Genomic DNA, 20,578 nt, shown 5'->3' on the forward strand with positions numbered 1-20,578 from the left:
ATTAGCTCCTCTATACCTGTCCTAGAGAGCTGAAGGCAGTGTTTGCCTGAAAACAGCAGTGGGGCTGCCCTCACAGACCCTGCAGAAGCACTGAGCCCATCACCACCACAGCACAACCATAAAGTCACACAACCAAACATTTTTAAGGTCTCTGTTCCTGCACCTTCTCCTTGATTCAGATAATTTGGTTCATCTGAGTCCCTGTATTCAATATTTCACAAGGAATTTGATATCATTTGTTTTGTAATCCAGGATCTGTGCAAACCACAACCTTCCAAAGCCCGTGACAAACAAACAACTTTTTTTTGCCCCTGGAATTCCCCTCTCCTATCCAACACAAGCAAATCTGAAAACCCACTTCCTCTGTCATGGAGTAGAAAAATCTGTATGTTTTAGTTGCTTCATTTTCTAGTCAGGCAGTTCTGTCCCACACTCTCAGCAAGCTCTGTTGCTGCTCCTGGAGTTGGATGGGGGATGAATGGTTGGATGATGGTGGGTGGATGATACAACTGGACTCCATTAAAGGTTTTCCCAACATAACCAATTCCATGATTTTATATAAAAAGGCATAAATCAGAGTGTTGCATACCCCTAGGACACCACTGTGTGGTCCAAGGCTTGGGACACCCCACTCTTACTCCGGTCCATGGACTAATATGGAGCATTTGCAGCTCCCACCCAGCCCACATCACCTGGTTTTCTGGAAAACTGATGGGCACAGGGGAATAACCTGGGTCATATCCTAATAAAACATGAATATGTAGTCAAAGCACAGACCTGGACCAAGGAATTGAGCCCTGCTGTGGAGCAGGGCGATACAGACACAACCACCCAGCACCAGCCCAAAGCCTTGCTGGAACCGGCCTCACACCACGCCTGATGTCTGGGGAACCCAAAACATTTGCGTAAGTGTTTATCCCACTTTCAAAATATTATGACTAAAATCTTGCAGTGCTTGAGGCTCTAAGGCAGCAAGTTACTTGAAACACAAATGTAACTTCAAGACCACCAGTTGTCACAATTAGTCTCGACCATAAATATCCCTGATTTCAATAGAACTATTTACATATGTAAATAAGTACAGCACCAAATCAGGCCTCAAGTCTCACTCACAGTGTGGGAAGCTGAAGTAAAAATGTAGTTGTTGTGATGAGCCAAGCAGTCCCCAGCTTACCACTCAAGGGAAACATGGTGCCTGTGAGGTCCATTCTACAGGCACAAGAGATAATGGTCAAATTGCCAAAAAGAGCAAATTTCAGACTTGCAAACGTTACAGCATCTGCTGAGGACTGATGCCCTGAGCTCAAGGCATGGGATCACTACATGGGGCAGGGTGTTTGCTTGGGCAGCCCAGATAAGGAACCTCATAAAATGTCTTGAGAAAAAGCCGACCCATTATAAACATTAACTTTGGTTCCTGAAGCTCTGCATGTTTTGTTCTTTACCAGATCTCATAGATCCCTGGGTGGAAAAAGCAACCCCACAACATGGGGCTAGTCCACAGAAGGTGCAGTGTAAATTGGTCTCCATTTCCCTTCTCTGTCCCCAGCATTCCTAGAGAGTTTAATAAATATGTAAAGCTCGAAACTGCAGCCCCGATAGCTCGAGCATCTTCCGGCCATTGTGCTTACAGGTTTTGCTAATCAGAGCAAACCAGGCTTGCAAATGAAATCTGATTAAGTAGTTTTCACCTCTGAAAAAGGGGATTAGCCAGACCTTTGATCCTCAGATATTGATTTGCAACTCAAAGGAGGTGTGACCTCAGCTGGACTTGCTTCTGGTCTCAGTCCCTTCCCCATTCACTCCTCCTCCTGTTTACCAGAAAAAAATCAGTTCATGTCTTCTCACGTAGTCAGATCTAAAGCCTATTGAAGCCAGTGGAAAACCACCCACTGACTTCAATGGGCTTTGGATCAGTCCCACAATGGCTGACTTAGCCCTAAGTCCTGGGCTGTTTCAAAGCCAGCAGAACCAATTTCCCATCAAAATGACCAGAAGCTGGGAAGATATGTTCACCTTTCAAACCTACAAATTCCACCTTTTTTCTCTCTCCCATGACAACTCTTCAGCTGGAAATGCTGAGAGCACTGCTGGTTTTTCCCTTGTGCTGTGCACTGGGTTGCTGCCCACCGTGGGTCTGAGGGCTCTGGGCCAGACTTACCGATGCAATTAAAGGACAGCTCCTGCAGGCAGAACAGGGAACAGCCATCGCCGTTTATCTTGTTCATGTCATCACATTCTTCCCCCAGCTCTCTGCAGGCAAAAAGCAGTCAGCTGGCAAAGTAGCATCAACCTGACGGTCTGTGCAACCCCTCTAAAGAACCCCAAAGCCCCAATATCTGTTACAGCAGCTTTGTGTGCCCACCCTCAAAATATCTCTTCCTTAAGAGAGCCTTCTGACTTCCTCCTTTTCATCATTCCCGGTTCACAGGCTCGCCCTGCACATGTGGATACCACTTGCTGTCCTCTGATGAGGATATGAGCAACTTCCTTCATAGCTGGTGTGGCTGCAGCTCAGCAGGTGGGGAAAAAGAGATCAGGAATCTCTGAAACTCTTTGTGTTAAATCTGGAAGGGCCAGACTGTGACCCCAGCATGGGAATGACAAGGCATAAAGCCTGGAGTGTGGCTATTCCAGGTGGCAGAACTTGGAGGAGAGCAGTCATCAGGGAGCAAGGGGTGTTGTGGATGGAGCCCTGCCTCGTGCCAGCCCACATGGCTGGGGAGAAGAGTGGGAACCAGATGAGAAAGGGGCTGCCACAGCTGCAAGTGGGGCCACAACCAACCAAGCTGTGACACAGTCTGGTTCCTGCTCGCTCCTGAGGCAGCTCAGCTATTGTTTGACACTTGCTGCAAAGCCACAAGTGATGTTTGAGGAATGTGCAAACATAACAGTAGCAGAAAAGTTATGTAAAGCAAAATTAATCTGTCTTTCTCCACCTCTCTTTCCAGGATTGCCCTGGATTCATTTGTTGTTTGATTGTTTTCTTTGCTTTCCTTGCCTGTTGGGTTTCTTCCTGCAAATATTTGCTGCCAGGTATATCATCTGACAGAGTTGTGCTGTGTGATTGCTGATCAGCATTATTTCAAGCAAATAATACTGGCTGGATTAAGCACTTGCTTGTTGTTACTTCCATAGTTTAAATAATTAAATTACCTAATGCCAGGAAGCTTTGAAGCATCAGCCTTAAGGGCCAACATAGTAAAGGAATAAACTCTAACATAGTCGAGAAGGATTGTTTTACATTTTCAGTGGCCTGGGGACTGGTGAGAGAGGGGAGCTGATTGAGAACATTCAATTCCCAGCACTCTCCCTCCGAGGCCAAATCTATCACTTCCAAATGCATCCCAGCTCTGGTGGTCAGTCAAACAAGGGGTAGCACCAGGACCTTGGCCCCAACACGTGGCAGGGTTTTACCCAGCTGCCACACACATGGGGCAGCACTGAAGGTTGTGTGAGTTTTTCCAGCTCCAGGAAATGTCACATCCATGTATAAAGATACAGATACACGGGCAAACAGCATAAACAGCACAGAGCGTCCTTGCCTATCGATCCTGCTGTCTGGACTCCATTATCTGTATCTCTGTCTGTATCTCCTGGTGCCAGGAGAGAAGGGCCCACAGTACAATTAAATGTCATCATCCCGGTAATCATCAAGCACGTGAGTCATTATCTACAGATGAGAGCCAGCCTAACCTAAGGAGACACCAGAGGTCATCAATTCCTTCCTAGCCTCAGACTCTGGCTGAGGAGATGTGCCCAGATTTATCTGTTTGCTCTCTCCAGACTTACATTTGGATAATCCCATCTCCACAGTATCCACTCCCAGATATATACACGAGGGCAGGGGACGGCTCGCTCTCCTCCATCCCGGACACCACGACCACCTGGTATCTGTACGTGCTCCCGTCGCTCAGCTCCCTGCCAGACAAAAGGAGAGGCAGTCATTCACACAACAAAGGCAGCAGCAAAGGGCAGAGAAAGAGGGACTGGAGGGGGTTTGGCTGCCAAAAAAGCAAGGTATAGCTCAATCAGCTCCTCCCAGCAGTCCTACCTTGGTTTGATGGGATTAATTTTTGGTTGAGTGTCTTTTTTTTTTTTCAGCACAATCAGCACTACCTTTGTCTATGCTTGATTTATGTATGACTCTGAAACAGGTGCAGTTCTTGACCACCAACAGCTAAACCCTTATTTTGGTCAGGTGCTGCTTACATCTCCGCCTGCTGCAGAGATGGCATTGCAGTGACACCGTGGCAGTGCCAACCCTCACCATGAGCAGAGGGAAACACTGAGAGCATCCCCAGCACTGCTTCAACACCTGAGGAACCAGCCCTATGCCTCACTGTGTTCAGCCTTGGGCACTTCTGTTCCACATCAAGGACAGCACTACCAGCAAGTCTGTTCATTTAAGGAATTTAAAATACCCTGTTCTTCATTATTATTATAAATACTCATTATTTCCTGAGCAGCCTTGAGCTCAATCTAACAGCACCTGGAGCCTGGATTAGTGTAAGCTGAGGATGTTTCAGTGATGGACAAATAAGTTATCCACATCACTTATAAGCATTAAAACAGAAGAGTTAAATAGCTAGTTTCTTCCAGAGCAAAAAATAGGATCCACACCACAGCACAGGATCAGGGTATTAACACTGAAATATTCACATAAAGAATTAGCAAAGTGTTACATATTTATGCAAAGCCATAATTACCTAAAACCTGTGCATTTGTAAATGAGGAATAATATTTTTCATATGTAATATGGGAATAATATAATCCTAATAAAAATGTTTAGCTCTTTCACAATGTATTTTACGCTACCAAAACTCAAAACCTTCCTCAAAGAAACTCATTTGTTGTCCTCATTGTGCAGATTTGTAAAGCCATGGAGTGGCCAAGGCAAAATGATTTGCTCAAAGTCATCAATCAGGTTAATTGCAGAGCAGGAAAGGCAACCCAGCTCTTCCCCAGGCCTGCCAGTCCTCTGCTCACTGAGCTCACATTGCCCCAATTACTGACAGCAATATACATGGCTTTTTGTCACAGGAACTTGGTCAAAAAGCATCTACTAATGAAGTGTGTACTACGAGGAGATAAATCTACTGTGCAGAGCAGCAAAGCTATTGAAGTGGATATCAACGAGTTACTGAAATCTTCAGGTTCATGAAATAAGTATCTCCTTACAACATTCATTAAATTAACAAGCATGACTTAAACTCCAATATCCCACATTATATTTTACAACAAAGCTGTTTCTCATGGGTACTGTGCCTCCAAAAGAAACTGGAATTGAATGAATTGCGCACCAAGAGCACTGGGATCTGACTCTCTGTTACTGCACATGGCAATGGAATGGGAGTGCAACTCACTGGAAGGAAAACAGAACTGGCTTTCTCATTCCTTCTGCACCTGATTCCTGTCAGCAACAGTCCGTGGCTCCTATTAGCTAAATTTGAGAGTTTGTGTAGCACAAACAGTATCTTAATTCACCTACAGGCTGGGGAGATGCCTACCCAGATATTGGTAAGACTGTTTATTCAATCAAAGTGAAAAGTTTCAAACTTCTGCCCCTTGGGGCTTGTTTAAAGCAACTGTTTTTCTGGGAGGGAAAAAAAAAAATTATAGGAAGTGAGTAAAGTGGCCAAACACACACTGTAGTAAAATAATGAGGGTTTTCCTCTAGATTTCGCTCCCAGATAAATCCACTTACCAAGATGGGAGGTTTTCATATATACTGATGAAATCAAAGCAGAGCCAAGCTTTGATTATTAAAGAGTAGTTATTTCTCAAGTTCTGTCTCAAAACCATTTGTAAAATATTTAAGATTAACAAGTACACTTGCAGAAATGTGGATTTTGTCACTGGGGATCTGCTAACCACAAAAAAATATAAAAATTCAATTTTTGAAAATGGTAACAAATGAACAGTTGGGGCAGCAGCAAAATAAATAAGGCCACACTGCTTTCTGATGCACTGAGATTGTGGCTCTGAGTGTAAAATAGGAGTTTGCAGAATCTGATTTTTGGTGTCCTTTCCACCAATACCTCAGGTGATGAGGCAGGCTAAGAGCAGTGAATGTGCCTTGCACATGGGTTTTACTGGAGGGAAGTATTTGTGTGCACATGTAAGCAAAGGGCCAACAGGAGAAGCTCACATTTGTCTGGAAGTTTGCAGAATACAGTGGACAAAAGCCTGGAATCAAATCAAGCACAAGGGAGAATGTGGTGTTTATGAATTATGAGGTGGCTGGAGATGAATGTGTACATGGGTGAATAAGACAGAAAATTGGAAGTGAAAGTTATTAGGTGGGGAGAACTCTGACCTAGTTAATTGTATGGATTAACCATGGAAAACTTTGTATGGAGTGCATTGGCTGCTGGCTTTGTGACACTGGGCTGTGCTCTAACCTTGTCACCTGCTGCACATCAGGGAGGGGAGATATCCAACTGCAACCTGCTAAAGGATGGAATGCTCTTGGAATTTTGTATTGTGACAGGCAAATGACCCTTCAAATTTAGTGACACAAAATACCTCTAACCAAACCCATTTATTCTCCAAAAAGAAGGTGAACAAAATTTCTTACACATTATTTGCACTGTCTGGTTCCCCTTATTCCTCTGAAGTATGGGTAGAAAATAAGAGCATAAGTAATTTATGCTCATGATACCCCAATATCCTTGTCTTAGGTTAAAATACAAAGAAAGGAAAGACAAATGTCTGGAGCCATGTGGTGCCTGTAGAGCAATGGTAGGTCTCCAGAGGGGCAAATCCTCCCCATCCACATCCCAAATCCCCTTCTGAGCAACCTGAAGCTTCACAGTCTTCCCTGCCCTACGGAACAGCAAGGGAGCCCCAGGATGTGACATCCAGGGCAGCACCAACAAAACCAGCTGTGCCCAGAGGAGCTCAGAAATGGGATGTCTGCTCCAGAGGGGCTCTTCAGCACCATGCAGGCAGAGCTGGAGATGTGGCTGGACTAGAACATCAAAAAAACACCTCAGAAACTCAAAACTGAAGCCATTATGCTTTCAGCTAACCCCAGCCTGACTCAAGGTATGACAAAAAGCTGACTGAGATGCATATGGCATTTCACGATTCAACAACTGGAACGTGAGATACTTATATCCTCCTGAACTGCTAAATGTGTCATATTGGCAGCAACTGGGAGTTTCAGCGTTCCTTCACAGTGCCCACATTTTGGAGAAATATAGCTGCTAAGGGGATGAAATGTGCAATACCCCAGGCAATAATCCAGTCCCATAGTGAGGGAGGGAGGAATGCAAGAACTGGGGGTTTATCCCCTCTCTATAGCTATAGGACACCAAGGCTGATAGTTCAAACTTGTTGTCTTATATATTACAACAGCTCTATTATCATTATATGTTGTCTTATATATCAAGGGTTCTTTTACCACTATGGTGCAAGGGTTCCATGTCCTCAGAATTCCATACCTCCTTGATGTTTCCCATAGGCAGCTCCTCTGAGCACTGCCTGTTCCTGGTCCTTGCAGCAGCCACCACCTGACTCATCTGACTCCACCAATCCACTCTTTTATGCCACTAGTTCTTATTGGCTCCAGGTGTTGCCTGTTATCATCAGGCCTGATCCTAACCTTTAGTAATAGGGTCCAGCTGCACCTCATTGTGGGCTAAGATTACATTCTACATTACCTTCATTTACCCATACTGTGTCCCCCTACACAGACTGTATCTGGAGATGTCAGCAAGACAAGCTCTGCTCCAAGTGGTGATAAAAGTATGATATTTGACCATTTATTTTCTCTCCCACCTGCCATGGGAGCTGGTGACACAGTGACAGCACCAAGGGACATTTTCCACTTTGCTGCTGGGCAGGACTTGGTGCACAGTGGCTCTGTGAGATGCAACTTAAGGAACTGAGGGAGAAGAAAACATCTTTAACATCAAGGATGTGAACAAACCCTCTTCGAATGTATATCTATGGTCTTTTTATGACCTCCTCTAGAACTGAGTAAGCCTCATTGATCGCTGCAGCTTCCGCCTGTGGGGAGGCAGCCTTATTAAAAAGCAATGACTCAAGCCCTCTGCTTAGAGGGGGAATTAGGATGTGCCGTGTGAAATACCACCAGGGCAACTTTCCTGTCTGTTGTGGCAAGTGATCCAGGGTCAGGAATATAGAACCCTCTAATTCTTTTCCTGTTTTTACTGGGGAGGCTGGGCAGTGGAGTTAATCTTGCTCTCTCTCTCCCCCCCAGGCGAGGCACCTCTGCTCTCAGTTTGGGTGTTCCTGGAAAACTTAATGGGAAAAGTTATACCTGTGGGAAGTTGTTTTTTACTCAGACCAAGGTGGGTTTAAAGGATTATTGAATTTACAGAAGAAACAGTCATGCCCTTGGGTTCCTGCCCCAACCACATCTGCCCTATGCATGCTGTAGGGTTTCAGCATCTGAGGACACACCTGAGATGCAGTGAAAGCATTGAGGGAAAGCAAATATCCTATGCCTCTTTTCCTACTGCCATGGCATATATGTTTTTAATACTACAAATAATGGCAGGAGGTTTCTTATACAGCAAAGACTCGTTTCCAACAGAATTGAAAATATCCTTAAGGCTGAACCCAGCTTCTGCCCTATGAAAAGACAAATGGTCAGACAGCAATGAAAGCAGACAGTGTTCCTCTTATTTAAGGACAAGATGACACAGGCTTTAGCATCCCCAATTAAATTACGACCATCACAGCCAGTGTTGTGTGAAACAGGCAAATTCTACACCTGAGGTGTCCTCATGAAGGACCCATCTGTCTTTGACCTTAAACAGCCACCAAACACTTGAGACAAAAGATGACACTTCCTTGCCACCTCTCTGCAGCCCAGAATGAGCCCTGGTCTGCTGGTGACAGCCCCGTTTCCCTCTAACACCGTCACCTTTGCTCTCCTCCTCTAGCAAGGAAGCCTTGCCGAGCAAAACAGGAAATCTGCTGGCAGCAAACAGCATCAACCCCACATCTTCCCTCCTTGCAATGCTTTAGATCAGCTGCCAGGGTGGACTGGGTTACAACCACAAACAGAAGAGCTGAAGGTCTACACCATCCCTTGCCCTGGAGCTGTCCAGTCTGTCCCCACATGCTGCTCACAGCCTCCAAAAGTGCCAGTTCCACAAGTCCTGAATTACCCCAAATATCCACCAACACCGTTGTGTTTATAGGTTTCACTATCCTCAGGTGCTCCAAAAAAACAGCTGATAAAGAGTGAGCTAGGAGGACAAGGTCACTTTAGGACAACCCAAACAAATCAGCTCCCCAACTTCCATTCTTTCCCCCTCATTGCCATTGACTGCACAAATACAACTGTTTTCTTCTTCTTGTCTCCTCTCACACATATGCTCCCCCTTGCTCTGCCGTTTTTTAATAAAAATGGCATGAGAAGCACGGCAGAAGATAATGAAGAGAATTCCTGCCTGGCTCTGCAGTTGGAGAGAGGAGGGGTGGGATGCTGTAAACACAAGGAGGACGTCAAAAATCCCGAATTGCGCCGGGCTGTTATTTCAGCTGTGGCCCAAGCTCTCCCTGTTTGGATAAGCACAGCAACATGGCAGGTGCAAAGGCCTCAAAACAACTCTCTTGCCTCTCTCTCAGATACTGAGCTGACTCAGAAGACACAAATGCCAAGGAAACAGCCTTGGAGAGGCTTTTCTCTCTCTCTCTCTATGAGGAGAGAAGTGCCAGCAGGGGCCACGGGTGTGCTCTGTGCCCTCCAGCTCTTTTATGATTTGTTTACAAGCACAGGATTTGTTTACAAAACAAGGTAGTTGGAGTACTAAAGGAATACTCAGGGGATGGATGGGAGACTGGGGATTGTATGGTGGATTTCTGCTCCCAAATTCAAACCTGAACTGGGTGTTTCCAAGGAAGAACGATGGAGCAGCAAACAGCCTGAACAGATAATCTGAGCTGGACACTGGGTGGGTACATTCTGTACCAGCAGGACTCTGTGCTTTCTGAAGCCCAGACTCAACTTTTGCTTCTGGCTGTGTCAGAAAGTTTAACAAACACCTAAACCAGTCACCTTACCCACTTATGCAATAACCCATGGGCTTGGCACTGAAGTCAGAGGTTAAAGGATCCAGTGTATTAGAAAAGGAAAATATCCTTTGATCCTTAGAATATTTCTAGGAACCAAAGCCACCACCAACTCTCATAATCACCACAAATCCAAACCAGGCAATTAGTCTGCAGCTTTGCTCTCATTTCCATTGGTGTAAAACTAAAGTAACTCAGCAAAACACTGCAGGTTTAAACCACTGCAATTCAGCTGCTCATCTGTCCCTCTGAGGTGCATTTGCTGCTCGGAGCAGCTCCATGCCTGCACAAGATGCCCTGGGGCAGGATTACATGTCTGCCTGTAGCACCTCTGCTCTGAAACCCAGGTCCTGTTTAGGACCTTAAACACACTTGATTTTGAACATTTTTTTTACACATACTGCTCTCCTCTCTTTTTCATGCAAGGACTGTTAAGTTTTGTAAGTAGCAAACCTATAGATATGAATGCAACTGATTAACTCCTGCAGACTTTGATATAATCCTCCAAGCATTTGCCCTGCTATCAGTTGAAAACACAGTAGCATATTTAGTAAAAAAACAAAGTTTGCAGCCAAGGCCTTAAAGATAGTTCTTGAAAAAAACCAAAAACCAAAAGAAACAATGTCAAGAGATGGTTTTCTCCTCTCATGTTTAACAACAACAAAAATACGAATTTTAGGTGGCTGATATAAATGGACAATCTCACTGAGATTAGGTTACAAATCCTGGGATAAAGTAAATCCTCAAGGCCCTGGGCCTCACATGGGTGTTTGCACCAGACAGGCAATTTCACGGCAGCACACAGGTTAAGTGTCAGAGCACCTGGTTGCTATTAGAAGCAGGGAATGAAGGAAGGGGAAAAAAATCTGTTGTGTTTTCTTCTTCACTGCTGAACAAGATGGAAGCACTTCTCAGCATGAGGCTCAGATGTGGCCACCACAGGAGGGGGAAGCTGGGGTGGTTTAGCTGAGGAAGGAAAGACAGACTGGGAACCTGAAATGAAGAAAAACCTATTTCCAGGCAGAAGCTGTCTACTGTGAGATGTGACCAGGAATAGAGCGAAGCAGGCTTCAGCTTAGGAATAGAAGGAAAAAAAAAAAACCTTTATTAACCTACAATACATAAAAGAAACACACAGAACTCAGGATGAAAACCTTCCAAACATTCTTCCTCCCCCCAACCAAGTTCCCAATACATTACAGTAAGACAAAACCTTGGACTCTCAATTCAGTTGCCATCTTTCAGATCAACAACTCTCAGTCTATCACTATCTTGCAGAAAACCCTATTTCCAGGCAGAAGGCTGGACATGAAATGCAGAAAACCCTATTTCCAGGCAGAAGCCAGCAGTTCTCCATTGATTTTGAGGGATTGGTGCCAGTATCCTCCACCTGAGGACACCGCTTGGTGTCCCAGTGCAGCAGAGAGAAAACAGAAACACAGCCAGCAGGCAGGCTGGGACAGGATAACTGCTGTCAAGGCCATCACTGTCACTGATGAAGCTCTGCCTGTTGCATCATGCCTCTCTGAGCACTGCCTGGCTCCTGACACCCTTACCCATATCTCAGTTGTGACGTGGTGTCTGTAACAGCACCAGCCTGGTTGCACACAGTGCAGGAGAATGCCTGATGCACACCCTACCCTGCCCACCACACCCTGGGAGCCAACCTTTGGATCACCAAAAAGAAGCCAAATTTTGGATCACCACTCAAGTTTTGGATCATCTCTGGGACTGGGAGCACTTCTGCTGCTGCCCTCAGCCCTCTGCCGTTCCATTGAGTTTGGGCAGAAATCTCTTCCCAGTTTAGGGTGGTCAGCTTGGCAGACTGATCTTCTTCACCTTCTCTGAATCCAGACCTGAGTTCTTGGATTTATTTACAACAGGCCTGAGCCAAGAGCTGATTTTCAGTACTCAATACCCTCCTGTTTCCCTGTAATCCCACCAAAATGGTGAACAGAGCCGTGGGAGCAAACACTCACAGTGTCTGATCTGAAGGCTCCTGGAGCCAGTGGAAGTTATTTTGTGCATTTTCAGTGGAGCTTAGATTGGGCCCCAAGTGAACACAGATGTTTGCAGTGTTCTCTGGTTTCACATCCACCATCCCACCTCACCAGGACCTATTTTGGGGGTTCCAGGCAGGAGGGCTGTGGAGGAGGGAGGGATTACAGACAGGGATGTGCTTTCACACCAAGAGCAGAGCAGAGCATAGAAATGGGTGAGGAGATGAGGCAACTCTTCCAGAGGAACATTTTGTCATTTCCCTCCTCAGGGGTTCTGTGTTTTGCTGTAAACCACTGCAGATTATGAGAAATCCTACTGGCTGGTCTCCAGTGGGATCTCTAATGGTTTAATAACTGAACATTACTGAACATACTTCCACTAGCCTCTTCCTAAAATCCCATCATGAGCTAATTTCCTCTATTGTCATTACATCTGCAACTGGTCTTACAGTTTAAAAAAATGCTGTACCACTGTGAATAAATGATCTGGTTTACTGCACTGGGCTTTCAGGGACTGATAATTTGGGGTATCAAATTCCAGGCACCGTCTCTGAGGGACAATTTGAAAAGAAGAAGGAGATTTCTTTCCACCTTGCTCTTCCTATCACAAAAGCACCAGGAAATTTCTGGAATTGGATTATCAGCACAGATATGGCCAATGTTACCATTCATTTAAGGAGATGCTGACCAGAAAGACTGAGAGAAGTTTGGGTAAAACAATCACAAGATGGGTGTCCACCATACACAGATAGATCTAAAGTCATGGAATTCCAGAATTTGGGTTGGAAGGGACCTTAAAACTCATCTTATTTCAACCCTTCCACTAGACCAGATTGCCCAGGGTCCTGTCCAACATAGCCTGGACACACTTTTGTCTTGTGTGTCACCAGGTCCCACAATATATAAAGGACAGCACAGATATTTCAATCTGACTGCAGCATTCTTTTCAAACTCTTGCCTGCTTGAATGTAGATTCAAATTTAACAGAGACTTGGAATGCATTTCCTACGAAAATATATTAAAATAAAATGCCCAGGAAATGATCAGGCCAATAGTTCAGCAAAAGTAGCTGAGAAAAGCTATATTGACTGGCTGATAAAAAGGTAGGTAACACATTTCTGCTACTTCTGCGGTATTTGAGGCTCACTCCAAGTTTTACAAGAGAGTTATTTTTAAATTGTTGCATAACACATGTCTGTCCAATATTTATTTCCTCAATCAAGCAAAGAAAATGCATTTGTTATTCCTGGGAGATTTCTGGTGCTTCTTATCTTATTTAGAGCCCAAAATAAAGATGCACACAAGAAGCCAAACATCAGAGAGAAGTTATTATCCATGAGATAATGCACAGCCTAATTTACCACATATCTGAGACTGTTTCACCTGCAATAAATTATTTTACCCAGCAGGAAAAGTCCTGTTTGACCTTCTATTTTATTTTTTTTTTCTCCTGCAGCTGAAAACTCTGCTACTACTTCTAGGTCATGAGTTCAAATTCCACCCTGGCTGGGAGTGATTAAATATATCAATTTCTAATAGTATCTATTTGGATAATAATGGGACAGCTGTAAATGTTCACTTTTTTAGGGACACTTGCACATGGCTAAGTTGTGGTCTACAGATTGATCTCTCTACAGCCTGTGTGTATTGCCCAAGAGGTACTTTGGAGATTTGGAATTCAATGGTACTTGAATCTTTGGTACTTTGGAATTCAGTGTAGCAGCAGTCCTTGGGGAGTCCCTGGCTGGAGCAGAGCTGGTGCCAAAGCCAAGTGTCACTCCCCAGATGGGGCAGTCCCTCTTTCCTGAAATAATTTATTTAGGAGTGGTGGCTGTGGGGCATTTAGAGCAATCCCATCCTTCAAAAATAGACCCAGCCTGAAAAATTCCTCTGGGGTGCCTTGTCTTGGGATCACAAAACCATAAAGATATCAACCTACCCTTACTACCTTTATTCTTGCATCATGTGCAGCCGAGCCAGAACAGGAGCCCCGGGTTCTGTCAAGTGCCAGCTTTAGTTCCAGCGTTACATAAGAAACCGCAACAGCGAGGAACCACAAATCTATCACTACAGCTGGCACCAAACGGCCTCCCTGCACAGGCTCAGCGGAAAAGCTGCCTCCTGAATGGGCAAAGAGTGTCAAATTGTTCTTTCTCCTCTCCAGGGCAGGGTTAAGGCAATTTGGCAGAGGGTGGTAAGGGAAAAAATTGCTCTATCTGCTCTGTGTGTGAGGTCAGGAAGCAGGTTTGCTTCTGTTGCAAAGATAACCTGGCACCTTTAATGAAGAAAGCAAGGGAAGAAGGAAAGCCATCAGAATGTGGCTTCCAGCTGTCAAATCACATCAGCCAAGTGGAGATGCATCACCCCTGAGAGCAGCAGCACCACTGGCCCCCAACACTTCATTGGGAGCTCTTTGGATGGAGACACTCTGTGAATTTCCTCTGCGAAACACCCAGCTATAAATAATAACAACCACCACCTCAAGATTTAACAGCACGACACCCAAAGGAGAGAAGCAGGAACAGGAGATGGAATAGAGGCAGTTTTCATCTTTTTCCTCTTCCTGGCTCAGTGCAGAGCAGGGCTGCGTGCTCCTGCCTGGCACAGGGAGCAGCATCACTCACCCCTGTGCCTCCTGTCCAGACCCGTGCAAGCCACAGGTGAGGAAACTTCTGGGAAAGGAAAGAATTTCCCCAGGGGGTGTTGGCAGTGCGTGGAGGAGTCTCCTTCCCACAGCACATCACCTCTGTTAGGGGCAGGTGAACCCATGAGCAGTTTCCTGGTGCTGGGAGGGAAGGTGTGGGACAGGCAATTGTCCCGTATTGTTCTGTTCTTGCATCGTGGGGAATTTCCAGGTTCATTAAGCAAGAACAGCAATCTGTACTGGCTGCTGATGACACAGCCAGGGCCAGCCAGGGCCTCAGAGCAGCACAGGGACAATGCCAGCCCCTTGCTCATCACCAAAAATGCTACACTGTCCTACACCAGCTACATATCAAACATCACAACTTTGCCAAAACTGACCACAGGCAGCTCCAGAACCTTCACTGATAAGGTTCTCGTGCAGTGACAGCATGGTTCACTATTCCTGCTGGGAAAGTTGGATCTGCAAGGGAAAAATGAAACATTCACTCCTTAACAAAAAGACTCTGGATGAAGAACTAGGCAAGTTCTTGAACCTGAAACTGGAAATTGCATGGGTAAGAGAAACCTGATGGGACAGAAAGGTGTTTGCTTCTTGGGAAAGCTCAAAATAGCTTTTTCCATGGAAAGCTGGTGTGGAAATCTAATGATAGGGAAGCTTTTAGAAATGAGCAAGAAAGTGTGAATAAGAGTAAATCTGTTCCTGCTGAAGCTTGGTAAAAGTGTTTCTACTGGAGAGGAGCTGTAAAATGTCATATGGATATAGCCAGGGACCTCTAACCTATTACTAAAGAAAAAATAATATGGAGATATGGAGAAGTGTGCAATTATGGCAAAGAAACCTCCTAGTTGGAGACTAGTGAAAAATGCTTTCAATAACAGCATTTCCCTGGTAGTGTGCAATGTGAGAGTGGGCATTAAATAGTCAGTGACTCAACAACAGACACAGTGTTTTGCATTTGCATCTAGTAGCAGCAATAGGTTGGATAGAAAAATAAATTTGAATGAAAATGGAATTTTTTCATTCAGTTTATCACTTTGAGGCTGACTAACAAACATTTCCTGAAGAAAAAAAAAATCAGAAACCCAAAAGTTCAAATATCTAGAGACATACAGAATTGGTAAATAGGCTCAGTCAATGCAGAGAAAGATGGAGTTGTAATGCAGAAATGAATAATTTACAGGTTTGGATGTCTTGAAATGGTCCATATGTTGGTATAAGACAATATTACACTTGTTAGGACCAGGAAAGTCAGAATAAACTGGAAACTTTTTATTGCAAGTGAGAGGTGAAGAGAACAGTTAATTGGAAATCCAGGCTGGATTGAGCTCTGAGCAACCTGGTCTAGTGAAAAGTGTCCCTGCCCATGGCAGGGGTTGGAATGAGATGATCTTCAAGGTCCCTTTCAATACAAACCATTCCATGTTTCTATCATTCTATGATTTATTCAATTGCAAGGCAACTATGAACCATCAGGGGGATGAAGAAGCACAGGAGGTCCTTGCACACATCAAGGCAAGGTTTTTCCAGGGTAGCTGGGTAAGTGTTCCTGCACAAGGACAGCTGGAATGCCATCTACAGTTCTAAAGCCAGCTGAGAATCCAGATGTGTAGCACACCAGCATCACACGGACAACCTTGCAGATAAATCTGGCATTCAAAGTTACTATTTTCTTAATATTTCAGTCCTATCTTAGTTACTCCCCAGTATTTCCTGGCATATTGAGAGAGGTTTGGCATAGTAACTGTGGAGGAGGGATGAGCAGAAGATGGGTGATAATATGAGCTTCAGCTTTTGGTGTTGGGAGAAAAAGCACCCAGTGATCTGTATCTTGTTTGGGTGGAAATATGGTGTTAATTATCTTCATGACAGATAGATTTGGCAATTCATTTTAGCTGCTTTAGATCATACATTCCTCTGGCTGGTAGACCTTCAGAAAAAAAAGAGAAATAGATCTTTGAGGTGAAGGAAGGAATGCCATAATAAGGACAGATGTCGCTGTGAAGTTTTAGTGTTACTTTCTGCAGGGACTTGGGTTTAGATATCATCAGTGTGATAGTCATAATTCCCCAGTCCATTCAGCAGGGCAAGGGTCAGGTAAATGCACTCTTCTTCTTGAGTTCAGGGCCTAAAAGGCACACCAATAAGTGGCTGTAAGGAAATTACAGGAGTAAGAGAAACCTGGTGGGACAGAAAGGTGTTTGCTTCTTAGGAAAGCTCAAAATAGCTTTGTCCATGGAAAAAGAAAATCCTTTGTCTTGCTCATTTTGAAGAGCTACTGATGATTCTCAGGCTTCTCTGCTTGTTCATATTTGTAGGAGCCTTCAGACTAAAAAGTCACTTTCCATTTGTCTCAATTTTTGCATTTCATTGACCATATGCCCCTTCCAACTGGGGACCAGTAACAAATGGTAAATGCATCAATAAGGCAAAATTGGAAACAAATTATTGTGTTGGATGAAGTAGAGGGCTAAAGCACATGAACTGCTGAGGACCCATGAGCAATGGAACACTAAGGACACACAAACAGTGCCACAGGAGCCCTCCAGCCACTTGCCATCCTGAGGGTGGCAATTTCTCTGTCATTCTGCAAACATTCCAGGAAGCCAGAGTGAGATCTTAGTCCACCACCTTGAGGTGTTAAAACAGAGTTAAAACCCAAGAAATGACATGGATTTTACAAGTTCAGCACTGAATGGAAGTCCTGATCCTAACAGCATATTTTAAATTATTGTACTTACTTGAACAAGAACTGCTGTTTACACAGATGATGAGCAGTCCCCTCCAACTATTATCAAGCAACAGAAAAGGTTTAGCCATAGAATGTCAGTGCAAAATAGCGAAAATTGAGAAGAAAGTGGAGAAGAAAAACCTATTCCCTGTACAAGAAAATGCAAGCTTCTCTCTCAGTGATTCTTTTTTGAAGTCTGAATGCAGGATCTCAATGTGTCAGCTCGGTACCAAAGCTCTGGAAGGAATGGCTCAGAATAACATATCACAGGACTGCAAACTTGCCTCTCAGAGAAGCTCAGTTCTGCAAACCCAAACCTTGTACCAGGGCTTCGTGCTGAGATCCTTTCTCAGGTTATTTCAGTCAATGCCTTTGTCTTGAAAAAACCCTACTGGTTAACACCACAAAGATAATCTGATCCAGTGCTGTCCACCACACTTTGAGGCTTCTTACAAAGTTTGTGGAAGAAAACTTGGGAAAATTTCCAACTCTTTGAAAGTTTTTCAGTTAATCTGACAACTTTCCAAAACCAATCTCAGTGTGTCTTGGCTTGGTCTGCCAGAGGAGAGCACACAGGTCCGGTAAGAGCACTCTGCTCCTCACTGTTCATAAACTGGATATTGGGAGTGCCATGGGGAACAGGGGCTGGGACTGACACCATCCAGAGAGCTCTGGGCACTGCCTGCTCACTGAGCTCTTCAAAAAATTAAAAATCAAAAAAGGTAAAAAAAAAAATAAATCACTGAGCTCTTCAAAAACTCTCCAACACAACAATGTGAGTGTAATGGCGAAAAGCCACTACCTCAATTGCCATTGTGACCATGTCACTCAGTCTTTCCAGAGAACAGCCTCTGAGCATGTGCACAACCCACACATTGCATTAAATTGTGAGCTGAGACTTTGAGACTTGCAGATGAGGCTCCTTCCTTATCAGTTGCTGTGGTGTGAAGACTCAGCACTTCTCTGTTGCACCTGGCCTGACCTCTTTTTTTCTCCCCACTGATTTATTTAGGTTTCTTCTCTTCTCCTAGGCTCTGAGTCTCATTTTGTATCCCAGATACCAGCAATCCTGGCTGATCATACACTGTGGAATTGAGTGTATCTTGCCTGGTTTCTGTAAGGTCCAAGGATAAGGTCCTGGATAAGGCCCTGTCCCTCAGAAATTAATGTTTAAGCCTCAACTTGAGCCAAGAATTGAGATTAAAATTCCGCTTGAGAACAGAAGGTCTGGCATTATTTTGCATTTCTTAATAAAATGTTTCCAGTGTTGTAGTTATTTACTCTCCTCTGTGGAGCACCCACTGCTGACTAGGCAAGAGCTATCTATTAAAGGCTGTCTCTCCTCTCAGCTTAAAAGGAAGTTTCCTCTCTTTGACAGGAAGAAGGTAAAAGAAATTAATTTTTCTTTCAGCATCGCCACACCTGGGGAAAGGATCCTGCTTACAGATAACAGTGCAAGCAAATATTTTCCTTGGGAGAAAAAGGGAAAGTAAAGATCAAGGTCAGAGGAGGCAAGTGTAAAGATATGCGACTGCCTTCAAAATAGCCTTCCACAGAACATGTGGGGGTGTTGTTTTATTTAATATGGAAAACATGCAAGGGCACCAAGGAGGGGCAGGCAACTGGCTTGGGGCTCACAGGGAGATAAAGGGGCTGCAAAGTCTGGCTGCACAAATACGCTGAATTCCAGTGGTGCAGAATGAGGTAAACAGGCAGATGTGAACAGGGGAGGGAGACAGCATTCACCTCTACACACATTCATAAATAAGAGCATGGCCCAGTGCCTCTGTCCCTGAATTCCCTTGTCCTTTCCTTCCTGCTTAGGGAGTGCAGAGACTCTGTTGAGTCTTTGCACAGGGTTCCAATGGAAATTCATATTGCCTTTGCCTCTACCAGAAAACCACAACCCCACGCACAGTTTCAGGGAGTTTGTCGTGTCTCAAGGTATGGTCCAGCAGCAGCCCCTGGATCTCCCCATCACCAGGGGATACAGATCAGTGCTGAGCCTGGATGATATGATAAAAATTTCATCTCACTTCTCAAAAGTTCAAACACATGCAGAAGTCATGAATCACAGAATGGTTTAAAGATCATCTTGCTGCAAACCCTCTGCCATGGGCAGGGACACCTCCCACTGTCCCAGGTGCTCCCAGCCCTGTCCAGCCTGGCCTTGGGCACTGCCAGGGATCCAGGGGCAGCCACAGCTGCTCTGGGCACCCTCATTCAGCCAAAACAGTCTCAAAGCCATCTATGAGTGCTTAAGAATCTGCATATCTCCTCACCCAGTGACGAAAACCTCACTTCCCAGAGCTCACTGGTGGGATCTTCCCTCTGGTCCCCAGTAAGACACAGAGGAAGTGAGCCCAGCCAGCCTGGAGGGTTTGGAGGGGATTTGGTTCTCAGGTTGGCTGTGCCAGCTTCCAGGAGCAGCCATTTCTGTCCACTGATCACAGATGGAGCCCAGAAAGACTAAATTAAATGTTCTGTCTCATTTTTAGCTGGCTGTGTCACTACCTGAGACATACAGACAGGGACAGTGCTGTTACCCAATGCGATTTAATCAATGGCCCTCAGGAAAACTGTCATTAATTCCTGGCTACTGATTTAATTCTTAGAGCATTCCTCCACTTGAGCTAACTCTAAGCTAGAAATGACCCACAAAATCATAATAAAAGACAAAGAAATAGAATTCAGAATGCAAGTTATGTTTTGGGTTTCTCTTTTTTCTTTCACATTGTGTTAAGAAGTCAAAACTGGACCTGTTTCTGTGGGAACTTGTGCTAAGGTATGCAAATATTTCAAACCAAACCAGTCCCATTTTCCAATGAGAGTGGGCTAGGTTTCAGGCAAAGATGCTTTCACAGCAAAATCTTGGGAAAATTCACCACTTTCCACATTTCCAATATGCCAATATCCATCTCATGCTAAGTGCCAGCAATTGTTTGAACAAGGCTACAACCCAAGAAAGCACTTAAGCACATGCTTAACTTTCAGCACATGAGTAATCTTAGTGATGCCCTGGGTTTTGTTTTTAGATTCACTATTGTTAGTTACCTTAAATTTTTAAACCTGTAGGGACAATTTGCATCTTCTGAGATGCATAATTGGGCTATGAAAAGGGATGGTAGCTTGTGATTACTGAATTGTTAA

The 20,578-nt window shown here is 44.5% G+C and overlaps 1 protein-coding gene across 1 annotated transcript in view; it reads right to left on the bottom strand.

The window, feature by feature from the left end:
* The window catches only part of PAPPA (pappalysin 1), a 180,656-nt gene that overhangs the window by 85,974 nt on the left and 74,104 nt on the right, over window positions 1-20,578 (bottom strand). Inside the window, exons 8-9 of the mRNA XM_064727455.1 lie at window positions 3,793-3,921; window positions 2,162-2,253 (exon numbers count right to left, since the gene is read on the bottom strand). Coding sequence (XP_064583525.1) covers window positions 2,162-2,253; window positions 3,793-3,921 — 221 coding nt within the window. The remainder of the gene's footprint in view (window positions 1-2,161; window positions 2,254-3,792; window positions 3,922-20,578) is intronic.

The sequence above is a fragment of the Zonotrichia leucophrys genome, chromosome 17 (genome assembly GCF_028769735.1).
Source record: "Zonotrichia leucophrys gambelii isolate GWCS_2022_RI chromosome 17, RI_Zleu_2.0, whole genome shotgun sequence".
NCBI classification, from domain to species: Eukaryota; Metazoa; Chordata; class Aves; order Passeriformes; family Passerellidae; genus Zonotrichia; species Zonotrichia leucophrys.